The sequence below is a fragment of the Podarcis filfolensis genome (genome assembly GCF_964270895.1).
Source record: "Podarcis filfolensis genome assembly, chromosome: 1".
NCBI lineage: Eukaryota > Metazoa > Chordata > Lepidosauria > Squamata > Lacertidae > Podarcis > Podarcis filfolensis.
Genome location: NC_139604.1, coordinates 1052710 through 1078737, shown reverse-complemented (window position 1 = coordinate 1078737; position 26028 = coordinate 1052710). Strand labels below are relative to the sequence as shown.

Sequence of the window (26028 nt, the reverse complement as noted above, 5' to 3'; positions counted from 1 at the left end):
TTAGTCTTTCATTACTTCTAATCTTTGAGCAAAGATTCCGTAGCTAATGCAAACATAAAGAGGAGAAGGGCCATCCTTGGCATGTCCTTCAGAAAAGGACAATTTCCTTCTTTATAAAGTGAGTTATAGGGAGGGTCTAAGAGTTCAGGTTCACAAAGGGCTGTGGAAACATCAGCTACAAGCAGCTTGTACAGAAGCCGTACAAAGCCTTTTAACAAGAATTACAAGTACATTAAGTCTCCCCTCCATAAACCAATGGCAGCAACTAACCCCCTGCCATCGAGCAATCAGGATGATTTACAGGACAGTTAAGGAGAAGTAGAAAAAGCAGAGATGAAGTGAATAGTCCAATCACAGAAGCTATCTGTATCGGTGAAGCAAGAAATATTTCTTTCCCTTGCTCCCTTTGTATTATTTGAATCCAGTAAATTACCAATCAGCAGTTGGTGGGCTCCATGTGAAATTTGCCCCTCTGCAGGGTACTGCCCTGGCTTCCACTATTGCCAAGCCAGAAGAAAAGGAAATGGAATTACCCAGCAGGCCATAGGGGCTGCGAAATGGTTATGGCTCTGGAGCCCTGGGGGGGGGGGACAATTACTCAGCAATATATCCATTATTAAACCCAGACGCTGATGGAGAATTGGGAATATGCACAAGGATTTGAAGATAATTTCTTTGGGGACACATTTCTAAGTGAACTGACCTAATTCACACCTAAAACACAGAATATGATTATCCTTTGGATTTTGCACTTCTCTGCATTGGGAAATACACATCTCAGATTTTAAAAATATCAAAATGAATAAAAAAATAGTGCATTTTGGGATAAAATACAACCAGAAATGTGTGCATTGAGATAAAATGTGTATAAAAACATTGATACAAAAATTTATAAAGTCACAAATCAATGCAGAAATGACTTCTGACTGAACAAGTGTGAATTTGATCTGGACCAGAAATAGACTGATCTTTCCATCCCTAAATATACACTGGATCAATGTTTCTCAAACTTGGGTCTCCAGCTGTTTTTGGACTACAATTCCCATCATCCCTGACCATTGGACCTGGTATCTAGGGATGATGGGAGTTGTAGTGCAACAACAGCTGGAGACCCAAGTTTGGGAAACACTGAGCTAGATAGTGTAACCTTCCAACAGCTTGAAATGGAGAGTAAACTTTCTACCAGACCTTTAGTAAACTTTGGTAGGGCCTAACGGTGGAAAGATACAATTGCATTGAAAAACTTAGCCTTGGAAGAAGGCTGGATCTGGCCCAGGGAACACCAGCTGACCATCCTAATGTGTGAAGAGCTGCAGACGGTTAACTGAGAAAATATGGATATATCATGGATATAGCAGGAACTATGGATTGGTAATAATCACAGCATTTCCTTCTTCTAAATGTAATTCATTTCACGGGGTTTAATCACTCTCTAGTCTATTTATCTGTCTAACAGATCAAGCCAAATAAAGCATCTGCTTTCCAAAAGGATTCTACGTTCCATAGGAACAATTCATGGCTGGGCCTCTAGGCACTTTTATAATGCAAACAATTAATAACGATTGTAATAGAAGAGCCACCTTGCAGCTAGCGGAGATGCATGGCAAGCAGCTGGGAAGTTGCCAATGAGCGCTTGGTCATATTTAAACATTGCTGAGGGATCTAAAGTGAAGCTTGTGTCACAGCGGGTTACTTTCAAGCTGGAAACAGTTTTACAGTGAAGGTAGAACAAAATCTACACAGGGGGCAGGGGGAGTGGAACGGTGATTGGAAACTGCAGGCTTCAGGGGGAGCATAAAAGTGCCAAATCCCATTTCTATCATGACATTAACTTTCTTCTGGCCGTCATTTAGAAGTGCTGCCTGATGTGGTATATAGGACTCTACCCTTAGTTGAAGTCACAATACATTATCATTTTCTATTAGTATATAAACTAGTGTGAAGAACCAAGATGGGGCCTGTTTCTGTCCTGACTTTCATTCCCTTGCCTCCCTAACATTCCCTCTGATATCAGTGCATGTTGTTGTTTTTTTAAAAAAATATTTAGGACAGGGATATTAATCAATAAATATCCCTCACATTCTGTGCTGAACACGCAGAGGACGCACGCTGACTCAGTTCTCTGGAAACTACGGAAGGTGAATGTGTTCACCTTGGCTTCTCTCTCTCTTTCCTCGACCTTAAATTTAGCCCTCTCCATTTCCATGTTAGTTTGTGCACTTTTAAAAGAGTATGTCGAGATTCCTTCATTGCAGGGGGTTCCACAAGATGACCCTCAGGAGACCCTTCCAACTCTACATTTCTATGATTCTATGAATTCTATGATTCTGTGAACATTCATGGACAACTTGAGTGCATTTAAAGAAATATGTGCATTTTGTGCTAACTATTTCCCCAAATAAAGTGCACTCTGCACCTCATTATCACCAATACAAGCATTATTCTGTGCACTTTTGCCTAACGCAGGCTCGTTCTCTTTTTGTAAGTGTTCTTTTGGTTGGAAGACTATGTCACAAAATTCAGAGATGTCCACATTTTGAAGGACAACAATGTTTCAGTTCACTTGGGAAACGTGAACCATGTAGGTTCACATTAAAAATGTGAATTGAACAGATTTCTGGCCCCATCCTCTACTAGCAAGACCTGAATCTCCCTGAAGTGGAAAACTGCAAGCTTGAAGAGAAGTTTTTCTCTCCAGTACGAAGGCCTTTCACCTAGAGAGGTCTTAGTAAGAACAGTTGTTGTTTGAACTATGAAATGCGTAAAAGCACACGTTTTGGTATGTGCACGCACATGTGCATCTGTTAAATCAGTGCCATGAGACACACGTGAAATACTATCACAACTCTTCCCTAACTTAGAGAGGGACAGATCAGCCTCATTTCCACTCCATGCCAGCTTCACGTGCTTTCAAACATAAATCAGTTCTGTCCAACCTTCTGCAGTTTTTTTTTTAAAAAACTGTTTGAAAAACTTGCACTGAAATTGCACATTTTATTCAATATGCATTTTGCATGAAATATGTGTTTTATATGCATACCATACACACTTTACTCACCCCCATAAATACACATGACCCATTTTTTTCTCCATTAAAATATGCATGTTATAAGTATTTCCCCTGTAAAATACACATATTGTGCACATCGCAAAATTCAAAGAATTACCCCTTCCAATTCTTAATTATGTTCTGATTTATGTCCATAAACAACCAATTAAGTCGGATCTGTGAAAATATCCAAGATCCTTTCAGCTCTCATGTGCCTTAAAAGAAAAGGTACTACACAAATCCACACATAGTAAAATAGCTTGAATTTCTTAGCAGACTGAACAAATGCAATGCAAATGGACTCAATGCAAATGGTGGAAAATTCTGGCTCATTTCAACCACAGTAACTATGAATGCATAAGTGAAATCAGAAAGATAATAAATCATGACATGGAAGATAGATTTGAAGTTACTCCAGATCAAGGGAAGTAATAGTACCATTCTATTCTGCCTTGGTTAGACCTCGAGTACTGTGTCCACTTCTGGGCAGCACAGTTTAAGAAGGGTATTGACAAGCCAGAACATGTGACCAAGATGAACAAGGGTCTGGAAACCAAGCCTTATGAAGAACGGTTGAGGGAGCTGGGCATGTTTAGCCTGGAAAAGAGGAGACTGAGAGGAGATATGACAGCCATCTTCAAATATCTAAAAGGCTGTCACATGAAAGATGGAGCAAGCTTCATTTTTTCTGGCTCCAGAGGGCAGGACCTGAAGCAATGGATTCAAGTTACAAGAAAAAAGATTCCAACTAAACATCAGAAACATCGGACATTAAACATCAGAGACATTAAGAGCTGTTTGGCAGCGGAACGGACTCCCTTGGAAGGTGGTGAGCTCTCCTTCATTGGAGGCTTTCAAGCAGAGGATGGGGGGTCATCTGTCATGGATGCTTTAGCTGAGCATTGCAAGGGGTTGACTAGATAACCCTTGGGGGACCCGTCCAACACTACAATTCTATGATTATGTGTGAAACAGTAAATAACCTACTGCAAACTTTCTCCCCCCCTTCCATAGGCACTAAAACTGCAGCTGACCTTCTGGGTGAAATAACTATATAATTAAAAATTTACAGATTCTCAAAGGAGCAACAGAACAAAGATTAGCTGAAAGCCTTTTTCATAACAATAACTGGAAGCTTTCTGCCAAGCTACTTCCCTGAACTGCACTTCCATGTATTGTGAGTTTCTGGCACCCTCTTGTGGCTGAACCTCAGAGAGCCAGAAGCATCACGAAGGAAAAACGGACTACTGTTTTAGGCACTAATTCATCAAGGAGGCTCTCTGGGCCTCATAAAATACAAAGAGAATGCCCACGTCAGCAAAGGATGGAGACCAATAAACAGCCTTGGTCCTCAATTTACTGCCGTCGGTTGCACTTTGTTTTATACAGTCACATAATAGAGTGAAATGCCTCCACGATCATAGCTTTCTGAAGAGAGGAGAGAAGTGAGTCATACTGGATATATAGGCATATTATGGCATAAAAAGTGGGGAGATTGACTGCTGGAATTTTGCACTAAAAGAAGGTCAGAAGCCTCCAATTCTGCACATACAAATGAATGCACCTTTATGCAAATTAGTGCTGCTTCTGACCTTTGCTCTCCAGTGGGTCAAAGCCTGTCATGACCATTTCCAGAAAAAGCAAGAATTCCATCAATGTCACTAAAGTTTCTATAGGACTCAGCATATAAGCAATTAAATCAACTGACTTGTGAGAGCAAACAATTGACCATTATATAATATTTAAAGGGAAAAGAAATACATCCCAGATACCTGCTTTGATTGTTTCCCATACACTTATCTTCACTCTACCTTTTCAAACACACACACACACACACACACACACACACACACACACACACTTTCAACTAAATAATTGCACAAGCAGGAGCCAGAACAAACCCCACTGGCACAAAATAGCTTTCCTCCCTCTCCTTCCTCTATGTGTCCCCACACACAAAAATGGCTCTGGGGCAGCTGGAGAACCCCCCCAGAACAGCATGTGGGGGAAGGAGAGGGGAGATCCTTCCATCAGGCAAGCAGAAATGATTGAACTGACGGAGGTCTCTCCTTATGGCTGCTTCAGATTCCACCCATGATCTGCCTAAGGTTCCATCGGGTGCAGAATGTTCTATTCTGGTACGTATTTAAACAGTACACCAAAACACAGATGTGAAGGAAGCAGAAAGGGCATCGCACCTTGAGGTTCTAATATTTATTCATAAAATGTCTATATCACCTTGAGTAATGAGAACATGCATAGTACACACAGCAGCAGAAAACTCTGCAAAGAGCTATCCAACTCACATCCTTGGTGCTTGACAATGGGGAGAAAAGCCCAGCACGGACTGAAGAGACACAGCAGCCTTATTTGCCTCTCTGCCTTTAATAGAAAGTGTGCTATGTAGGTTATGTGGCTATTTGCTTCTGTGATTTCCATTCCTGACCACAGGCAAACACAAACTACACAAATTTCCACTTTCTTTCCCGTTTTTGTTGGAATTCTCCAACATCCCTAGCTGGGACTAAGATTTCAAAAGGCTGGTGGGGAGGAGAAGGAGCAAGTGGAGATCCAGCAACCATCACTGCTCATTTCTCTCCATCCTAAGGAGAGCTCTTCATTCCCAGAAAATTATCATTTTTAAAAAGAAAATTAAATTTTCTTTCCCACAGTTGTATGATAAACATTTGGTTCAGAAAGCTACCAATCTGCTGACAGTGATCTCAATCAGAAGCTCCATGTGGTTAATGCTGGCAGCTAATCAAAGGCAGGGTTTTTAAAAATGGGGTGTGTCTCCATTTTTGCGGAGGACTGTAACTCCCATTCCCTGAACCAAAGAAGAACATTCAATCACTTTAATTCATTGTTATTCTTGAACAGCCACTCCTGTAGTTCTTCCTTCATTCGGCTTGCAGGAGTGAAAGGATCTGGCTATGGATCTCATTATAACTGTTTAGATCTTTTTGCAATAAAGAGCATCTCAGCAATAATTACTCCAAAGTTAAAAAAAAAAATCAAGAAAGGACACAGAAAGCACACGTGGACAATGGATGGCCATCCCACTGAATAGCATAGTGCCTTTAAGGACACACTTCAGTGGGAAACACTTTGTGAAGCTGTCAAAATGGTATCCAGAACTAAAGTTTTTCTTTTCTGAAGGCAGCCAAATGCCACAGCCTGTTCTAAAAATATTTCTTAGGAAAGCATTCACCGAAATGTGCTATGAGCCTGAGGACTGGGGTGACGGCAATGTCACTTCATTGGAAAAACTCCAAAATGGGTTCTTAAGGCAATTACTTGCTTGATATCCAGGTACACCAGCAGGTTTGCTGAGAGTAGAGAAAGGTTTGCCCTCTACTGAATTGCGAGTTAACAAAAGCATGGTCCAGTGTTGGTGCAGGCTCCATTAAATGGCCGACTTGAGACTCCCAGAGAAGTGTTGGCATGAACAACTGAGATTGGCGGGAATGGGTGAAAATCTGCCAGGACGAAATGAATCTGTATTCTTTTCCTACAGAGTATGTGGCCAGGCTTGGCTTTCAACCCATTTTTAATCAGCAGATTGGGAAAGTCCGCTAATCTCCTGATACGGAAGGGATTGATAATATTCAGTGGTAGGCTGCCATTAAAAAGACAACTGAATTCCAAGGTATTTGTCTAATGTTACCTATACACAAGTGAGAAAAGCATTCACAGAATTACCGTATTGGCCCGAATATAAGCTGCACTCCCCCCCCCAGAAGCCTTGAATTTTAAAGATGCGGCTTATTTGCGGGTGAGGCTTATATTCGGGCCAATACGGTAAGATCTCAACAGATGCCATCTGCTTCTTCGAATGACAGATGCAATCCTATCCCTATAAGAAACAGATAATACAACCATTTCCAGAGGTGCGCTAACAATTTAGTACATTATTTATTGCACTGCCCACTGTATGGCTGTCTTAGAAGGAAAAGGCTATCTTACCTTGTGTCACAATGTGGCGGATGGGGCAATTCAGTATTATTTTTTATCTGACGAATATAAGTATATATCCTATTAAGCTGCACAGTTTGCAACTGAAGTGAAGAAAATCCGAGTGAGAATCTTGAACCAAATGTTCAATGGTTTGTAAAAGTGGCTTTTTATAATTTGAGCAAGCTAAATCTAAGAGTAATCCCAGGAAGTTTTAAATTTTATTTTAATTTTGATTGCATTTTAAATGGAATGTATCCATGTTTTATGTCTGTGCTAATAGGCATTTTACTATATTTGCAATGGCCTATGGCTACAAGCAATAAATATTTATTAGATTGGCATATGTGATGGTATTATTTATTAAACATATTTACTTCCCCCATTTTTCATTTTGCAAAACCTTCAAAGTAGTCATTTTACCCATTCACAGTGCATCTCAAACCTATTTGCTTGTTAGCAACCAACACGGTTCACCCTAAATAAAGGTGCAAAGGCTGACACGGAAACAAGGAATAGGTTCAGAAGGAATGTGGATACAAAGAACCAACAGGGTAAGTTCCTGATTTTTTTGGGGGGGGGACTGCCTGGATGGTGAGGGCAAGAGAAGTGGGGGATGCTGCTGCAACATAGCAAAGAAGAAGAGGAGAAGCAGGTCCAGGAGATTCTGAGGACCTACACTGGGGTCTGTCCTGAGGTGCAGACCTCAACCAGTGCCCAACGATGCCAACCCTAAGGGCCGCCCTGGTGGCCAGCGCAGGTACTGTCTGAGAACACAAATGAATGCAAGCCAGAGTTCAGACAAGGCAGTGGAGGAAATGAAGCAGAAGATGAGGCAGGAGGAGGAAAGAAGTTGGCTCCAAGGGGGATGGAAAGATAGGGAACAGCAAGCTGGGAAGAGACAGGATGTAACTCAGACTATCTTCAAAGCTACAGACTGCCTCTATTACCTTATTCTGGTATACATGCCCAGCACTGGTGCGCATCTTGCTAGTTCAAACATTTAAAAAAATGAGTATGAGTATAGAAACCTTTGTTGCATCTGCATCTGCATATGGTGAAGCAAGTACTGAAGAGTTGGGATAAGCATGTGAATAATATGCTAAATGAGCTTTAAAAGAAAGGAATTTGGCAGTCTTACCTATTAAGACTTTTCAAGGTCTTCTCCATTTTCACAATATTATGCATTTTATAGATGAACCATTTATCAATGGCTGTAAGTTTATTGATATAGTCCACAGGGTTGTTGTCATTCAAAGCCTGCCGGAAAGAGGTATTGATCAGTCACAGTTCATGGACAAAAAACTGGTTTGTTCATGAGTATATGATTAGTTGAAAATATATGCTAGGTATACTCTCCACCTTGGGCCCATCTGAGAAGGGGCTAAAGGAGTGTGGCTTCCAACAGCAGTTTGGATGGGCTCTGTAAGCCACAAACTAAAACAATGCTCTGAATTTTGCTGTTGTTTTCACTTACTGAAAAACACTTTTATGCTTAACATCCTTTTGAGTTACAGGTAGGTAGCCGTGTGGGTCTGCCATAGTTGAAACAAAATAAAAAAAATCCTTCTAGTAGCACCTTAGAGACCAACTAAGCTTGTTATTGGTATGAGCTTTCATGTGCATGCACACTTCTTCAGATACCACTTTTGAGTGCCTCTTTGAAATTGCGGCTGTCCTGGACACCAGAACAAACTGTTTACAATCCCCTACAAATTATTTTGAAAGTGGGAAGCTACACACAAGTCCACGTGCCTGTATGCAGAGCCAGGCGTGGGTATGGGCATCGCTTTTACCAGTTACAGGGGCTCAGAGGGGATTAAAAAATAATGTGAAGGGATTCTCTCTAAGCTTCAACAGAGTCAGCTCTAAGTGAGCGCCTCCATACTTGGCCAGAGATTATTTAATTCTTCTTCTTACATTTATATTTTGCCTTTCTTCCACCACAGAAGCCAAAGCAGTGGTCCTGGTGTTCCCAGGCGGTCTCTCCATTCAGACACTGACAGGGCAGATAGCTCAGGTGGTAGAGCATGAGACTCTTGATCTCAGGATCATGGATTCAAGTCCCACACTCGGCAGAAGATTCCTGCATAGCAGGGGGTTGGACTAAGTAACCCTCCAGGTCCCCTCCAACTCTACAGTTCTAGGATTCTAGGCCTGGGCTTGCTGAACAAGGAGGTTGCCTCCTGTGCCTTCAGGCCATACGAGGGCAGATTACACATTTCTCTTGTTCCCAAAGCTCAAAAGCAGGCATAGGCAAACTCGGCCCTCTAGATGTTTTGGGACTACAATTCCCATCATCCCTGACCACAGGTCCTGTTACCTAGGGATGGTGGGAGTTGTAGTCCCAAAACATCTGGAGGGCTGAGTTTGCCTATGAATGCTCAAGAGCTTCCCTCAGCTGTTCCCTGATTGGTTCCTCTGCCATTCTGTAGTAGAGCATGCAGGGATTCTCCTAGTCAGTGGGTTGGCAGAGGAGTCTCCTTGCAAACAGAAAGTTTGAAAACCCTGCTGCTATATTTGCACAGGGCTCTGTAGAACCTTATTATCTATTGTAGAATATTTACAACATTCCTCTTGATACCTGCAGCTGACATTGGTATGTTTATTCAGATGAAGGCTTCTATACTTAATGCAGGCTTCAGTTTCCTTCTGAAGTAAAGAAAATCATTTATACCAAACGTCTTTTGTCCAACATCAGTCTCCATAGTTGAGAAGGCAGGTGCAATTCATGGACTAAGAAACAGTTTGTTCGTGGTTATATGGTTTGCTGAAAATATGTGCCAGGCACTTCCAGGTGGAGAGGTCGAAATTAGAAACAGAGCTTTTGGAACCCAGTACTAAGAATTTGTCAAGAATGTATAACTTGCTGTTGAAATGGAATACACAGGATGAGACGGTTAAATCAGCTATGATTAAATGGGCACAAGACATTGGACATGATATTATGTTTGCTGACTGGGAACAGTTATGGACCACCGGTATAAAGTTCACGGCATGTAATGCCTTAAGAGAGAACATTATGAAAATGATATATAGGTGGTACATGACCCCAGTCAAGCTGGCAAAAATTTACCATACGCCCAATAACAAATGTTGGAAATGTAAGGAAACTGAAGGTACCTTTTACCACCTTTGGTGGACGTGCCCTAGGATTAAGGTCTTCTGGGAAATGATTTATAATGAAATGAAAAAGGTGCTTAAATGCACTTTCGTGAAGAAACCAGAAGCTTTCCTCCTGGGCATGGTAGGTCAATTGGTGTCAAGGAAAGATAGGACGTTTTTTATGTATGCTACAACAGCAGCAAGAGTACTTTTAGCAAAGTATTGGAAGACACAAGAACTACCCACACTGGAAGAATGGCAGACCAAGGTGATCGACTACATGGGACTGGCGGAGATGACTGGCAGAATCCGTGACCAAGGGAAAGAGACGGTGGAAGAAGATTGGAAGAAATTTAAAGTTTATCTTAAGAATTGTTGTAAAATTAATGAATGCTAAAATGTCTTGGGTAATGCAAAATAGAATTGCAGTGACAAACAATTGGATATGAAAAAAGATTTAAAGAAAGTGCTATAAGAAATTGAAATTAGGGGTTGCTGGAATGATTTAAAACAGGGATGCAGAAAGGGGAGGTATGGGGAAGTCGCTGAAAGAAGGTTTAAGGAAAGAAAGGTCAAGAAATTATACGTGTTTATATGTTTGTTTGTTTATGTATTGTGTTGTATTGTCTTTTAATATGTGTTGAAAAACCAATAAAAAAATTTATATAAAAATATATATATATGTGCCAGGCAGCCCTGCACAATCTCTTTGGCGTGAGCCTTGAGTGCTTTGCCACCCCCTTGAACTGCTACTTCAAGCAGCACTGCTCGGCCTTTCTGGATACAGACTCAAGGGGTCCTTGCCTGGATTTCTTCATTGCATTTGGTTTTCAAATGCAAATAGTCATAATACTTTTCAATCCAACAAAAATAAATGACACTTCTTGAGGAGGGGAATGGAGGTTTAAATAAGGACTTTTGACAGGACCTGCAACATGACTTAATGAGGGTTTGCACTAATAGGGATAGATTGTTCATGCTCCAGGTGTCAGAACAATGTTTAGGGACTACTGATCAGCACACTGCCAGCTGTCTGAACTATATTTTAACAAGTGAAGAAAGGTGGATTATTATTATTATTATTATTATTATTATTATTATTATTGAAGTAAGATACTGATTTATATAATTATGTATTCTAGAATAATCAATTTCTACCCTTCTCATACTGAAGAATATTAGGAATGAGACCAGAAAAATACTTGTGCAATAAAGTAGGGAATCTGAGAGAAATGATTGCCAATTCATGTTTCTGTGATGGAAAATTAGCAATTAGATCCTACCTCTTAATAGGGAAGATTTCATGTAAGGCTGCCACAATGACTACTTATGGCAATGACCCTCTTTCTTACACAGCAAATTAGAGAACAACCTGGTGGGAAATGTCACCACAGAGAATTTCAAGGTAATTTTGTCCGAGGGCTCACCAGGCACTTCTATTTTTGCTCCAACAGTACTTATTATCCACCACCCCAAACTTAAGGACCACATGGCATGGAAGCACCAAGTGCTGATCTCTTTTCTTAATTTATAATTTGATGAGAAAAACTGGCTGGTAATAATCAGGTAAGCTGATCACTGCAAAATCACCAATCATGGGTAAGGATGGGAGGAGGGAGGGCAGAAGAGATCCAATCTTTCTACAACAATACCTTGGCCATAGCAAACACCCGTGTGCTGGAGGCTTCGGCCAGCTCTTTCCTGAGGTCCACGTTGGCAGGCCACTCTTGGTTCACTGGCAGACTTGCTGCGAAGCCATCGACGGAGGGGTGGCACATCCTTAAGGCCTTCTGAAAGCTCTCTTCGAACGTTCGCCCAATAGCCATAACCTGCGGTAAGGAAATTCATTTGACTGGACTGCACAGAAGATGCCATCTCTCTGCCCCAGAATTTCCCAGACTCCTCCATCAAGGCAAGAAGAGGACCATCTGGGCTCCCGCTACAAGAATGCCATAAGGAAAAACATCAGGCTGAAACTTCCATGGAAAAGAGTTCAGAGCACAGAAGAAATCTGTGCAACAGGAGATCACAGCAGGATGTAAAGCCACAAGAGGGAGCCATGGAACGTCTACCTTTTGTCACAGGAATGGGGGAACCTGCAGCTCTCCAGATGCTGCTAAACTACAACCCCCATCAAGCAGACTGTTGGCCGCAGTGGCTGGGGCTGATGGGAATTGGACTCCAACAACATCTGGAGGGCCACAGATTACCCACCCTTGCTTTAAAACAGGTGTGAGGAACTTTGGGCCTCCAGATGTTGCTGAACCACAACTCCCATAAGCCACCAGCAAGCAAGGGTCAATGTCCAAGATTGATGGGAGTTGTAGTTCAGGGACATCTGGAGGCCCAAAGGCGCCCTACACATGCTTTAAAAAGTAGATCACTGTTTAATGTATAAACGAAACACTTCCACACATGAAAGAGCAGCTCCACTGTCAACTGTACTCCTGTCTCTTCTGCATGTTGCATGCTGTATTCATTCAATTATACATATCCTTACTCATTCTCTGGTTGAGGCAGCTTACAAACAAACCCCAATGAAACAATCCAAACATTTTTAAAAAATCAGTACTGAAATAATTAAAATCACAGCAGACTATGCATAAATTGCCTTGCTTTTTAATCCTCAACTGTACATTCCCTGACCCCTAAAGCTAAAAAGGAGCTCGCCGCAACAAAAATCTTATACATCAGTGGAACCATGCATATATCAGAAAAATCTGTCTGTTTCCTAAAATTTTCTGGAGATGTATTGTTGATAATGCTAAATTTGTTTGCATATTCAGTTGACTCATCTACACAGCTGCAAATAAAACGTTATAAATGTGTTGTAAAGTGCAATATACAAATGTGACACTATATGGCCACAATGAGCTATGCAAAATTCAACGTATTTTTCAAAACATTTTTCTAAAAAGCATTTTCACAGTGTTTTTTTATGCGTTTGTAGATTTCATCAGTGACAATCAAAATTCAACCTGGAAAGCAACAGTGAGCTTTTCCTGTTCCTAGAAAGCATTATTTTAGGTTTATTTAAATGTTCATTAAGTGAATTGACTTAACATGGATCCATCTTACTGCAGCTGTAAGAGAGCTGTAATAAAATGGAGGACCAAAAAAGAGTCCAGATTGTGGATGGTACAGTCTGCCCAACTCCATTCCAATCTGGGTTCAATCTGGGGCATGGGACTAGGTCACCCTTGGCAGGGGCGGAGGAAGGGGGGTGCAGTACGGGGAGACCGTCTCGGGTATCACCACTGAGGGGAGTGACAAAATGCCAGGCGGCACTCACCGCGGGGCCTGCAGCACGCCCAAGTCACACATCTCTCCTTAGGCGCTGCCCAAACGGTCTGCCCGCTGCCTCCCCCTCAGCTGTAGGGCGGCTGAGTGGCAGGCAGACTCCTCGGAGGCCCCGCGGAGCGTCCTGCACGCCACCCCAGGCGCCCGATCGGCTTGCACCGCCCCTGACCCTTGGTTGCCCCAATGAGAGCAGGCCAAGGGGAGTGTGACCTTGCTCCTGCTCTTCAGCCTCTCTGTTGCTTTCAATATCATTGGCCATGGTATCCTCCTGGACCAGCTCTGCGGGACACCAACTGAGGGCATTGTGCTACAGTGGGTCGGATCCTATCCACATGGCCAAGTTCAGAGACAAACACTAGAAAAGTGCTTTTTTGGCCCTCTGGTGGTTATGCTTTGGGCTGCTGCAGGGCACGCCTTTGTTTCCAACGCTATTTGATATCTATATGAAGCTGCTGAAAGTGGTCCTTAGGACATTTGGGGATGCTGATGACACTCAGCTCTATTTTTCTATAGCATGTGAAGCAGAATAGCCATGTGGGCCCTAGCTAGCTCAATCCTGGGCATTGCAGCAGGCAGGTAAGCTTGGAGGAATCAAGACTGGTTGGGCAGTTCCCCCATTTCCCCTATGGTACAGCCTCCACTGCTAAGAACGCATCAGAAGAAGAAGAAGAGTTTGGATTTGATATCCCGCTTTATCACTACCCGAAGGAGTCTCAAAGCGGCTAACATTCTCCTTTCCCTTCCTCCCCCACAACAAACACTCTGTGAGGTGAGTGGGGCTGAGAGACTTCAGAGAAGTGTGACTGGCCCAAGGTCACCCAGCAGCTGCATGTGGAGGTGCGGTGAATCGAACCCGGTTCACCAGATTACGAGTCCACCGCTCTTAACCACTACACCACACTGGCATCAAAAATTTGTCTTTCAGGAACTGGCAACCACAGCTATGGTAGGAAAAGAAGCCAGATGATGCTGCTTGAATAGATTTGTTAACTTTTTGTTTTTAGAGTTGAAAGCTCTTTTAAGTGACATTTAATCCACTGTAAAGCTGTTTGAGCTTATGAGAAAGAAGTGTGTGTGTGTGTGTGTGTGTGTGTGTGTGTGTGTGTGTGAGCCCCTTGGGTTTTACTGTTGTTTTGTTGGGTTTTCTAGATAGATTAATTATGAGATGAGTTTTTATCTTTGTAATATTGCGATTTTAGATACAGTTCTAAGCTGCTTTGTGGAGGTTTCTAAAAAAGCAGATATAAACCTATTAAATAAATAAATAAATAAGCTTGTGAAACCACTCTCTTTTTGAATCCATACATGTTATTCATACCTAGGCTTGTAGCAGTCACATCAACTTAGGGGCCCGACATATCTCTGGCCCCCTCAATCTGTCTTGCCAGAGTGGTGCATTCTCTGGTTATCTCCCACTTGAACTACTACAACACGCTCTACATTTGAAGGTGACTCGGAAACTGCAATTAATCCAGAATGCGGCAGCTAGACTGGTGACTGGGATCGGCCGCCGAGACCGTATAACACCGGTCCTGAAAGACATACATTGGTTCCCAGTACGCTTCCGAGCACAATTCAAAGTGTTGGTGCTGACCTTTAAAGCTCTAAATGGCCTCAGCCCAGTAAACCTGAAGGAGCGTCTCCACCTCCATCGTTCTGCCCGGACACTGAGGTCCAGCACCGAGGGCCTTCTGGCAGTTCCCTCCCTGCGAGAAGCCAAGTTACAAGGAACCAGGCAGAGGGCCTTCTCAGTAGTGGCGCCTGCCCTGTGGAATGCCCTCCTACCAGATGTCAAGGCAATAAGTGACTATTTTACTTTTAAAAGACAACTGAAAGCGGCCCTGTTTAGGGAAGTTTTTAATGTTTGATGCTGTATTGTTTTTAATATTCAGTTGGAAGCCACCTAGAGTGGCTGAGGAAACCCAGCCAGATGGGCGGGATATAAATAATAAATAATTGTTGTTGTTGTTGTTGTTGCTGTTGTTGGAAAGGGGCTCACATGACGTTGTGCACGCGCACACATGATACAAGTCGCTCACACAACATCTCACACGCGATATGCATGCCTCTGGCCCGTCGCCAACTAAGTTACACTCACAGAAGATCCATTAAAATGAATGGATGTGGGTAATTTAGGATCATTAATTTCCACGGGTCAACCCAAAATATAGCTTAGATGGCTACAAACCTTAGGTTTTAAAACTCAACAATGATCAAAATAGTGATTTTTAGGATAAACAATTATTCAAGAGTTCTATAACTGCTTAGAGAAATTGCTTTTCTTGTTAAATATTTAGCGGGTTTCTTTTAATCAAACAGTATAAAAAATTTGTTAAATAAGATAAACTCATAAATAAATAAAGGAATGATAAAGATTATAATCTGCTATAGAGGGAGGAAAGAAAGAGGAGGAAAAATAACTGGTGCTCTGAATACGGTCTCAGGTGTCAAAATAATTCAGCCAAAGAGATATTTGTAAAACATTTGGAAAAAAGCAAGACAAGCAGCAAATATATTGTTAATTATTGTACTTTGGGTAGCTAATGGGTAATTAGCTAATTAGCTGCATGATTTACCCATTTTGCCTCATTCCATTCCTCTTGAAACTTAGGAGATGAAGGTGTCAATACTGTTCCAGACAGTCTTAAATTAAGATTTTAAATGTCAGGCTCTTTTTCACCACCTTTATAATACAAAGACCTGTCCAAAATTATCCTATTAATTCCAAAAGAAAAATTGTCTGTGGAAATGCAACTTATGCAAAAATGCAAAAAAAAAACCAAAACAAAACTTATGCAGAAATGCAAAAAATTGTCTGTGGAAATGTATTACAGAGAACTGCAGATGCCAGCTTTTGATTTTTCAGTTCAGTTATTAATATTTAGAGCATTCCCTATGCATGCATCTCACAGCTGTAAATAGTAATTTAAAAGGAGAAAATATATGCAGAAACCTGTGCCTCACTGACTCGCTCAGGAGAGGTATTAAAATCAACAAACTGCACAAAGAGACAGAAAGCTGGTATACGGTTAGCTCAGGACATCCACCCAAATTCACTTAGGAACTAGGTGTAACGAGCCAAGCAATGCCCAAAAAAGATTCCAAAATGGCTTGGTTTATTTTGAGTCCAGTTTGGATGCTAATGCATTCCTAATGGCATGACCAAGAGCACCGTGCAGCCTGGGAATGCCTTTCATCCCCACTGCTCCCTCCTCTCTCTTGCATGGTCTGGTTGCCGTGGTTGCAGCAGCAGAAGGCTATATCGCCATCTGGGGTGCTGAGGAGAATTGCAGCAGGTGCTGGTTATCCTGGGAAATGTAGTTTTCCTGTAGGTGCACTGTCATTTGCACTGAAATTAAGACACTGTGGAAAGTACATGCCCTAAGATTTTAAGATGCTTATGTAGCATCCAGGGTGAAACAGACCACAAGAGACATTCCTTCTCCTGTCTCTGCCATCTCACCATACGCCATGACAGAACCAATTCTATACAGTTCTATTACAGTTCTATACATCATGATCACTCCCCGCTTAAAACGGGGGGCACCCTTTGCGTGGGCGCGCGCAGCCCCTGGATCTGGAGTGGCTCCATCAGCATAGGCTTGGCTTTGCCTTCCCTCAGGTGGGATACCTGGAGGTCTCCGCCTACCTCAGTCAGTTGTCCAATCCCACCTGGGGGAAGCATTGCCAAGGAGACCAGGCCAGGTAGGGGAGGGATTACCTGCCCACACAATAGAGGGAGGATCTTACCTGGGAATCCTCACTTGCCTCCAGAGCTTCTCCCACCCTACCCACCCTCAGTTAATGTCTTATTTTGCAGGTTAACTTTTCTTCACAGGTTTTGCAGGTTAACTTTTCTTCACAGGTATGCAGGCGCTGCTACGTTAAGGTCGCTGTTAAAGGGCCGGAAAGGAATTTCCCTGCATTGGCAGGTTTCGCCTTTCCCGTAGCAAAACGTCACAGCTTTGGCGGTATCAGGCCTTGGGCAGAATCCTTTAGTCTATCTTCCTCTTTGCAGCGGCGATACCAGGGTTCCCCATTAAAGGGGTTTCTGAAGGGAGGCTTTGACCGTACGCTGAAAGGTCGTCATTGCTCTCCCCTGCGGCGGCGGCGTAACGGGGGGGCAGCTATCTCTGCTTGAACATATGTTCTCCAGAGCCAGCCCATCCCACACACACACACACTGGATAACCCTGATGCTCCCTAGGTCCCCGGCTGGGGACTGGGGAGGGAAAATGCCCAATTTCTGAGCCAAGGTCTACCCACATTTGAAATTAAATAAAGTTGTGGCCAATTTAATCCCATAGCATGTTGTCTTGAGTCGTTATTCCACATGACGGGGGGGACCGCTCGGGATCTGGGGACTCCGCCTGTCCACGCAAAGCTTAAACTGGCTTCCCCCTAAAATTGCTCTGTGATGCAACTGTATAAACTATCATTTCTCTTCTGCTTTCTACCATGCGTTAACAACACAGTAGAAACAGAACTACAGATGCTCAAAGGTACTATTTGACACAATATCTATTGTTGTTGTTTAGTCGTTTAGTCGCGTCCGACTCTTCGTGACCCCATGGACCAGAGCATGCCAGGCACTCCTGTCTTCCACTGCTCCCTGCAGTTTGGTCAAACTCATGTTGGTAGCTTCGAGAACACTGTCCAACCATCTCGTCCTCTGTTGTCCCCTTCTCCTTGTGCCCTCCATCTTTCCCAACACCAGGGTCTTTTCCAGGAAGTCTTCTCTTCTCATGAGGTGGCCAAAGTCTTGGAGCCTCAGCTTCAGGATCTGTCCTTCCAGTGAGCACTCAGGGCTGATTTCCTTCAGAATGGATCGGTTTGATCTTCTTGCAGTTCATGGGACTCTCAAGAGTCTCCTCCAGCACCATAATTCAAAAGCATATCTATATTACAGTGGTACCTCAGGTTAAGTACTTAATTCGTTCCAGAGGTCCGTACTTAACCTGAAACTGTTCTTAACCTGAAGCATCACTTTAGCTAATGGGGCCTCCCGCTGTTGCCGCGCTGCCGGAGCCCGATTTCTGTTCTCATCCTGAAGCAAAGTTCTTAACCTGAAGCACTATTTCTGGGTTAGCGGAGTGTCTAATCTGAAGCGTATGTAACCTGAAGCGTATGTAACCTGAGGTACCACTGTATATGCTAAAACCTTATTCCTAAGGAATCTGGGAAAGGCAGCTCTTAGAAGGGACTATCCATAGATCTCTGGAAGATAATTCTCATTACCCTCAGCAGATTCTTTGGAGGGATAACATACATACAAGGCAGATGGTGCAATGTATATAAAAGGTATTGGGAGTATTGGCGAGGTATAGTGGCAAAGAAGCTGAGCTATGAATCAGGAAACCCCAACCTTACCTTACCTCTGCCTTGAGCTCCCTAGGCGGCCTTAGGCATGCCACTCTCCCTGAGCCTCAGTCCCCCGTCAAAAATATGGTGAGAATAATACTGACTACTTTGCAACAGGAAGATGTAAGGGAAATGCTCTGAAGTGCAATATAAATGCAAAGTATGATAATCAACTTCATCATCCCGCTACATGTAGATTGAATCGTTTATGGGTTTAAGGGCATTTTTTTAGGGGGGATAATCCTCAGACTTACCTCACCCACACTCTTCATTGAGCTACCGATCTGGCGGGAAGCGCCCTGAAAGCGGTCGAGGTCCCAGCGGGGCACCTTGGTTACCACGTAGTCCAGGCTCGGCTCAAAGCACGCCGTTGTCTTTCCTGATACTGCGTTCTCGATTTCTAGTAAGGGGATCCCAAGAGCTATTTTGGCAGCAATAAATGCCAAAGGGTACCTAGCATCAAGAGCAAAGTGAGACATTTTCAAACTGGCAAAGGAAAACCTGAAAATCCTGAGAACATGCTTAATCCTCTGGAAGCCTGCCCTGAAGAGACATTAGGAAGCCATCAGTCATTCATACGGTACAGAAGTGGTGTAGAGCTGACTGAGAAAGGATCCCCATTCCACCTCATCCTGTGACTTAACAAGTGAGCACAGCACAGCTATAAAATGATGGGCTGGGCCCTGTTACTTTTATTTTAGGATAGGATTTATACTTTACAAGGTTGCGGGGGGGGGCTTCATAAAGCAGCTTACGAATATAGTTGAGCTAGTATGAATACAATTAAAAGCATTTTTAAAGAATACACTTCATACACGGTAAATTATGCGGAGGTGCTTCTGCTATTTATCACCACTGAAAAGAGCTAACTCAGGGTGCTGGTGAACTATGATTTATCCAACAGGTCAAAGGCAACTAGCACTACCATTTTCTTCAAAACCATAAAGAGTTCATAAAAAAACCTCAGTATTTGCAATAACAAACGTAAGTTGGAGGTATTCTCTGAAGAAGAGCTTTTGGGCTTATCTAACCAACAACTTTTTATATTTCCAAATGTTTCCCTTGCATCACGCACCCAGTTTAGCTCTTCTCCCAGGACTGTTTCTTGCCTTACCCTGTGGCCTTTGATGCCAAAGCAGAGCTTCTAGAAAGCCTAGCATTCACTTCAATTATGCAGTACTCCAGAGAGGCAGGATGCAAGGCATACTGAATGTTACACTCCCCTACAATGTTCAAGTGGCGGACAACCTTGATGGTCGATTCCCGTAACATCTGCAACTCTTCATTCGAGAGTGTTTGGCTGGGAGCCACTACTATAGAATCACCTGCAAGTCAAAGCAAAAAGTGTCAATGGTCTCAAGTTATAGCAGCACAGGAAGCTGTCTTGTGCTGAGTCAAACCAATTGATTCCTCTGGCACTGCCTTGCAGCGACTCTCCAGAGTTTCAGACGGGGGTCTTTTCCATCCCTACCTGGAGATGCTACAGTACAGAGACACAGCTCATCCACTGCACTGAGTAGAGTACAAATTACAGGACATGAAAGGGCTTTATAAATAAGTGATCATATATATTGTAATTAGACCGAGAACCCAATCCAACCCATAGATCCATAAGCCACTAGGCTTCACTCTGGTAAGTATGCTTAGGACTGCATGCTGAATTACCCATTGTATATAATTTAACTAAATCTAAGATAAATACGATAATAAAATTTCAAGCAGAAATGCTGAAATTTGCCTTATTTGAAAGACATTCATATTTTCAAGCCTATAATGGTTTTCAGCCTATATTGAATTCCACATATTTTCCAACATTTGTGCATCACAAGCAGCTGCATTCTTTATTGGTAAAGGTCTGCCAATTGTGCTTGAGCAGCAGACCAATGTTTAATTCATTTTTCATAGATATGCTAGGTTGTTTTATGTTATAAACCCCAGAAACATCTCAAATATGACTTTCTGCTATGATACACACTGTCTATAAAGGTTGTGGAATCTCCCACATTGCAAGTTCTGAACAAGATGTTGTACCTCTTGTGGATCATTAGACATGTCCTTTAACTCACAGGAACCAGAACAACTCAGGCCATATTCCTTATGTGCATTTAGATGGGAGTAAGTCCCATTGAACTCAATGAAACCTTCTTCTGAGTAAATGTGCACAGGTTTGGACTATCAGTTGGTCTTTAATTTATGTGCATGGGGACCACTGGCTTGTGCCCCTCAAAATTGTGCACCCAGGGCCACAGCTCCGCTGGCACCCCCACACTACGCCCCTGAGCATACCAGACCCAACTTCACATAGTCACATAATGCATGGGATAATCATAAGAACTTATTAGCAGGAGTGTCGTGATGGGACTACTTTATACAATGACCTTAATATGACTGGCTCAGTTGCATAAATCATCTGGACTCTGACTGCAACTTCTCTTAACTTATGATGCATTGTAACTGAACTGTGTTGGCTGGAGGCAATGGTGTGAATACCTCCCTTTGAGCAGGGGGGTGGACCCTTTGGTCCCACATAATTCTACAGCTCTAGGATTGCATCAAACAACCCCCCCAAAGTATTTAGTTCAAGGAAAATGGTGAACCTACCTGTATGGACTCCCATTGCATCGACATTTTCCATATTGCAGACGGTGATACAGTTGTCAGCTGCATCTCTCACAACTTCATACTCAATTTCTTTCCATCCTGCCACAGATTTCTCCACAAGAATTTGATTGGTCATTGCAAATGCCTTGATTATTACAGGATGACAGATTTTAAAAAGGAAATGTTTGTTAAGTGTGTATGCTGAACTATCAGGAGACTGATATTTGTACAGCAGTATTTTGCTGGTATAATAGTAGTTCCTGCCATAGTGACAATTAAAGACAAAGTAAAAAAAGTCAGTGCAAAAAGATTTGTCTCTGCTTAAAAGAGTAAAATCATCCCCTTGTGTAAATGTTATGAGAGTGATTTAATAAATATTACTTGGTTCAGTATCAGGAACACCCTGACCTCCTCCAATAAGGTCTTCAAGCAGATGCCATTGGTCATTCTGAATGGCTGATTTAAGAGAAATTTCATAAGATTATATTTGTAGATGGACATTATAAAGGACACCCTCCCCAATGTCTGCTGAGCTGTTTCATTGCAAAGGAGAAGAGGTACAACTTGAAGAGACTATTACTCCTTGATCAACTCAGCAAAGAGCTGAATTTTCTCTTGCTAATTTGGAGTGCGATGTCATAGGAAAAGTTGCTACTTTTGCTTTTGTGGCAGCATGTGTACAGCATAAATGTGTTGAAACTGATGTAGTGGATTGTTTTAATGAGAAATTAATGTGCATCTGTGTTTGTCATTTTTCCAAAACGGTAATTGTGCAATAATTTATGGCCTAAACAAGTGAACCAACTACTCTACTAAAATAATTACCAAGCATATATTAGTCATCATTTGCTATCTCATTATGATGGAGAGGAAATTTTAAGGGACACTGGGAAAGGAATAGCCAAGTGGGGAGAGGAAGACTGTGATGCATATGGTGTGTGGGGCGGGGGAATTTCTGTCCCTTGCATTATTGGATCCTAAATTTAGATTTTTTTTATGGAACATATGGCTATATAGCACACTGGCTTAGTAAAGAGCATAATTGCTTCCTATTAAAGTGATAATTGGCCATATGTCCACAAGAGATCCACTGATATCAGTGAAGCAAAAGCAACATATACCATCCTAAAAAGAAGATTCTGAGAACAGACGTTAAGCTGCGTCTGCTGGATTTTGTTAAGCTCAGCATTGCTCTCTGTTTTTCAGGCACAGCATTAGGAACCTGAAAGTAAATTTGGAAATTAAAATTCACTCCTGCAAGATATGGAGATAGCTACTAACGTAGATGTGCTTTAAACAAGGGGTGAAAAAATCAGGGAGGTGCGGTCTATATTGTGAGCAACCAGGCGTAAGAGCTAAATAGAGCCTCACTATTCATGGACAGGATACCTCTGGAGACCAGGTGCTGAAGACGAAGCCTCACCTTACTGCCCAGTCTCCAGATGCCACTTCTGTGCTTTATTCTGTCCTACTCTTGGTGCATTGCTATCTCTCAGTTCAAGGCAGCACTGAACCATGCTCCATTTTCTCCCCCCCTGACTTATCTTTCGAAAACAGAATAAAATTTACACTATTGTATATTTCTTTGACCCAAGTCACTGAACTATTTCCACAAATTAAGGTCCATTTCTGACAATCTCACTTTAATCATTCACATTACCAAACTCCAAAGGAAGCAACATGAAGATGGAGCATTAAAGAGCCTCAGGAGGTTTTTTCTTCCCTCTTAGAAGAGAAAAAGCCACAGGCTGTAGAATCTTGAAACAGTGTCATCTTCATATGCTGTTGACTTGGCTAAGACTGGGTAGTTTTATTGATAAGACAGTTTGGGGGTGTTTCTTGGTGAGCTAGATGCTATGCTGTGCTTTCCTTCCTGAATCCAGAAGCAAAATATATTTGCTTTCTATGTTCATTAAGCATTTCATGCTGTTGAAACTTTACATGACCCTTTCTTCTCTTTAGCCTGCCCCTCTACAAGCTCCAGTGTCTGTGTCTGTGACGTGGTGACTAGACGGGGTCTTTTCAGTTGCAGCACTCCATCCCACCAACCCATCTTGCACCATCTGTATTTTCTTTTCAGCTCAATTAAAAAAAAAATGCCCAGGGCTTTTAACCATTAAGTAGGATTTTATGCTTAACAAAACCTTTTACAGTTCTTTGCTGTGATGCTTCATTCTACTACGACCAGCTGATCTGCTTTGTTGTTTTTTGACTACTATTTTTTATGTAAGCTGTTCTAGGAGACTTGTTCACTGAAGAACAAGATGCAAATGTCTAGAATAAATAAATTACAAGAGAGGAAAAGCAGGCAGTATTGTCAATATTGTGACAAGGAACAGAAAACACTCGGCAGCAATTATTTAGAATAGTCTGCTATTGCAGTAGTAACATAATTTTTCACCTCCCTAAATAGGGGTTAGAAGGCTCCTATTTTTTGTTTTGGAACATGCCCTGCATATTCCAGCCCAGCTGTGGCCAGATTAAAGTTCAGAGCAATGGCCTCTGGATCCGAGACCCAGATGGATGGAATAGAAGCAATGACACCACAAATATCAGCTTTTACTATTCGCTGCACTGGCAGCCAGGTTGTGTCACGGTTCAGGACCCGTAAACTTTACACCAGCATAGTGATGAGATATTAAGATAGTCAAGTTCCCCTCCATGGAGGATTTCTGCCATTGACACAAAGATTTTCACAGATGGAAGATGAAGGGAGAAAAGGGGCCACAATACTACAGCCATCACCTGCTGCTGAGAAGGTTTCCTTGCTCACATCCTCAGACACCAATATATTCCCCTCCCCCATATATTCCCTCATCTCAGAGGATCCAACCTTCACTGGTCCCAGAGGCAGCAGAAGATCTTACAGCCCCAGCAAATAACATATCTCAAGAACACAGTGTTATTAATCAATAGTTATTAATTCAGTTGAAGTTCCAGACCATCTGGATATTTTATGGTCTTGCTCTATCATTCAGGAATACTGCAAATAAATTCTAGTTAAGATTTGCAAAATCTCTGTATATTGATTGCCTGCTGATACCAAGCCCCCCCCCCCAAGAAAAATCACTGGGTCCTTTACAAGACAATATGTAAATGGACAATCTCCATTTGGTGCTGAATTTGCTAATGGTGGTTAAATGGCCTATAACAGCATGCTGGGGGTAGACCAGACTGGATTAAAATGATATGTGATGTTGCGTTGCTAACAACCTGTTTTTCTACAAATTACTTTAGAAAACCAGCAGATACGTTTATTCAGAGATTATCTTTGTTTATTTTATTTTATTTTAGAATAATTGCAGTGTTAAATTTCAGATATATATTCCTATTTATGGGGAGGGGCATTGTATTTTTCCTGAATAAAAAAGTTACTGTGAAAAAAACAACATCCCACGGGGTAGCCTCTTCAACCAAGAGCCTGGGGACTGAGCAGCTCTGAGGAGGTCTGGGACACCCATCTTTACGCAGGATTATTTCAGCCCTCAGTAAGCAACAGGCTAGTGCTAGAGCAATACAGTATTTCAAGTTACTGCTTTGCTGACTTGAGGCCATAATCTTATCTGTCGTGCCCACAGCACATTGACCAAACCAGCTGACTCTGGACTTGGCCTGAAGGTTCTACTGTCTTGCCTCCCCATCCACCAAGACCTGCACCTCTTCCCTGCTTGGATTTTCCCACCCCCAGGGAATGGCTCCCCTTGTGGGCCGCAGATGTTGACACAACTCCCACAGTAATACCTTGGTACTGAGATTCAGCAGTTGCTCCTTGTCATGACATAACCCTGATCCTAGTCCACCCAAGGCATAAGCAGAGCGTATCATGACTGGGTAGCCAATCTTTTCTGCTGCTTCCAAAGCATCGTCTGTCTATAATAAAAGAAGAACAGGTAGAAAAGACCAAAACAATCATGAAGACCTGTCAGTATTGTCTACATTACAACACAATGTGACACAGACAGAATCATGGTCAGGACTGTGCTCAATGTTCTGTGGAGCATATACTAGGTAGGTTGGCTTCCTCAAAAAAAATCCTGGGAATTACATTTTTGTTGAGGGTGATGAAAGAATCCTGTCCCAAACATACAAACACACACACACACACAGCTCAGTTCCCAATATTTCCTGAGGAGAGAGAATGACAGCTAAACATTTAATCTATAGTAAAGATGTGGCTTTGACTACAACCCCTCCTCACCAACCCAAGGAATCCTGCTTCTGCAGAACTAAAGGGAGAAGGCGACTGCACATCAGTTTTTCAACTCTGATATGTTCACCTGTAAATTATCACTAGCAGTGGTTGGGAAGAGCTGTAGAAATGAGAAATCACCACAAATCAAAATCAAGTTTAGACTTAAGTCTTTTTCTTTTCTTTTTAGTAATTAAGTGTTTCAGAAAAGCTCTGTATGTGCCTGTATGTGCCAGTCCCCTTTTTCTGGTAACACCACAGACACAGAGGGTGACTGTACAATGAACCTGTTCCATATATTAAGGCACTGAAAAGAATTGTTTTAGCTTTCTGATGCCAGCTGGTGTGTAAGGAGAGAAATATTTTGAGGTATGGACTGCAGAGGTGGCCAATTCTTTCAAATCCATCTGGCCAAAATTCACAGCCAAAATTTTCAACACTCATCAAAATGCACACTCTATAGACCTAT

The 26028-nt window shown here is 42.3% G+C and overlaps 1 protein-coding gene across 3 annotated transcripts in view; it reads right to left on the bottom strand.

Moving 5' to 3' along the window:
• Positions 1–26028, bottom strand: part of CPS1 (carbamoyl-phosphate synthase 1) — a 193528-nt gene that overhangs the window by 80385 nt on the left and 87115 nt on the right. For all 3 annotated transcript variants that reach the window (XM_083626151.1, XM_083626152.1, XM_083626153.1), the window contains 6 exons: positions 25112–25240; positions 21371–21515; positions 19884–20094; positions 19024–19222; positions 11761–11937; positions 8145–8263 (listed from right to left, as the gene is read on the bottom strand). In XM_083626151.1, the coding sequence (XP_083482277.1) occupies positions 8145–8263; positions 11761–11937; positions 19024–19222; positions 19884–20094; positions 21371–21515; positions 25112–25240 (980 nt within the window). The remainder of the gene's footprint in view (positions 1–8144; positions 8264–11760; positions 11938–19023; positions 19223–19883; positions 20095–21370; positions 21516–25111; positions 25241–26028) is intronic.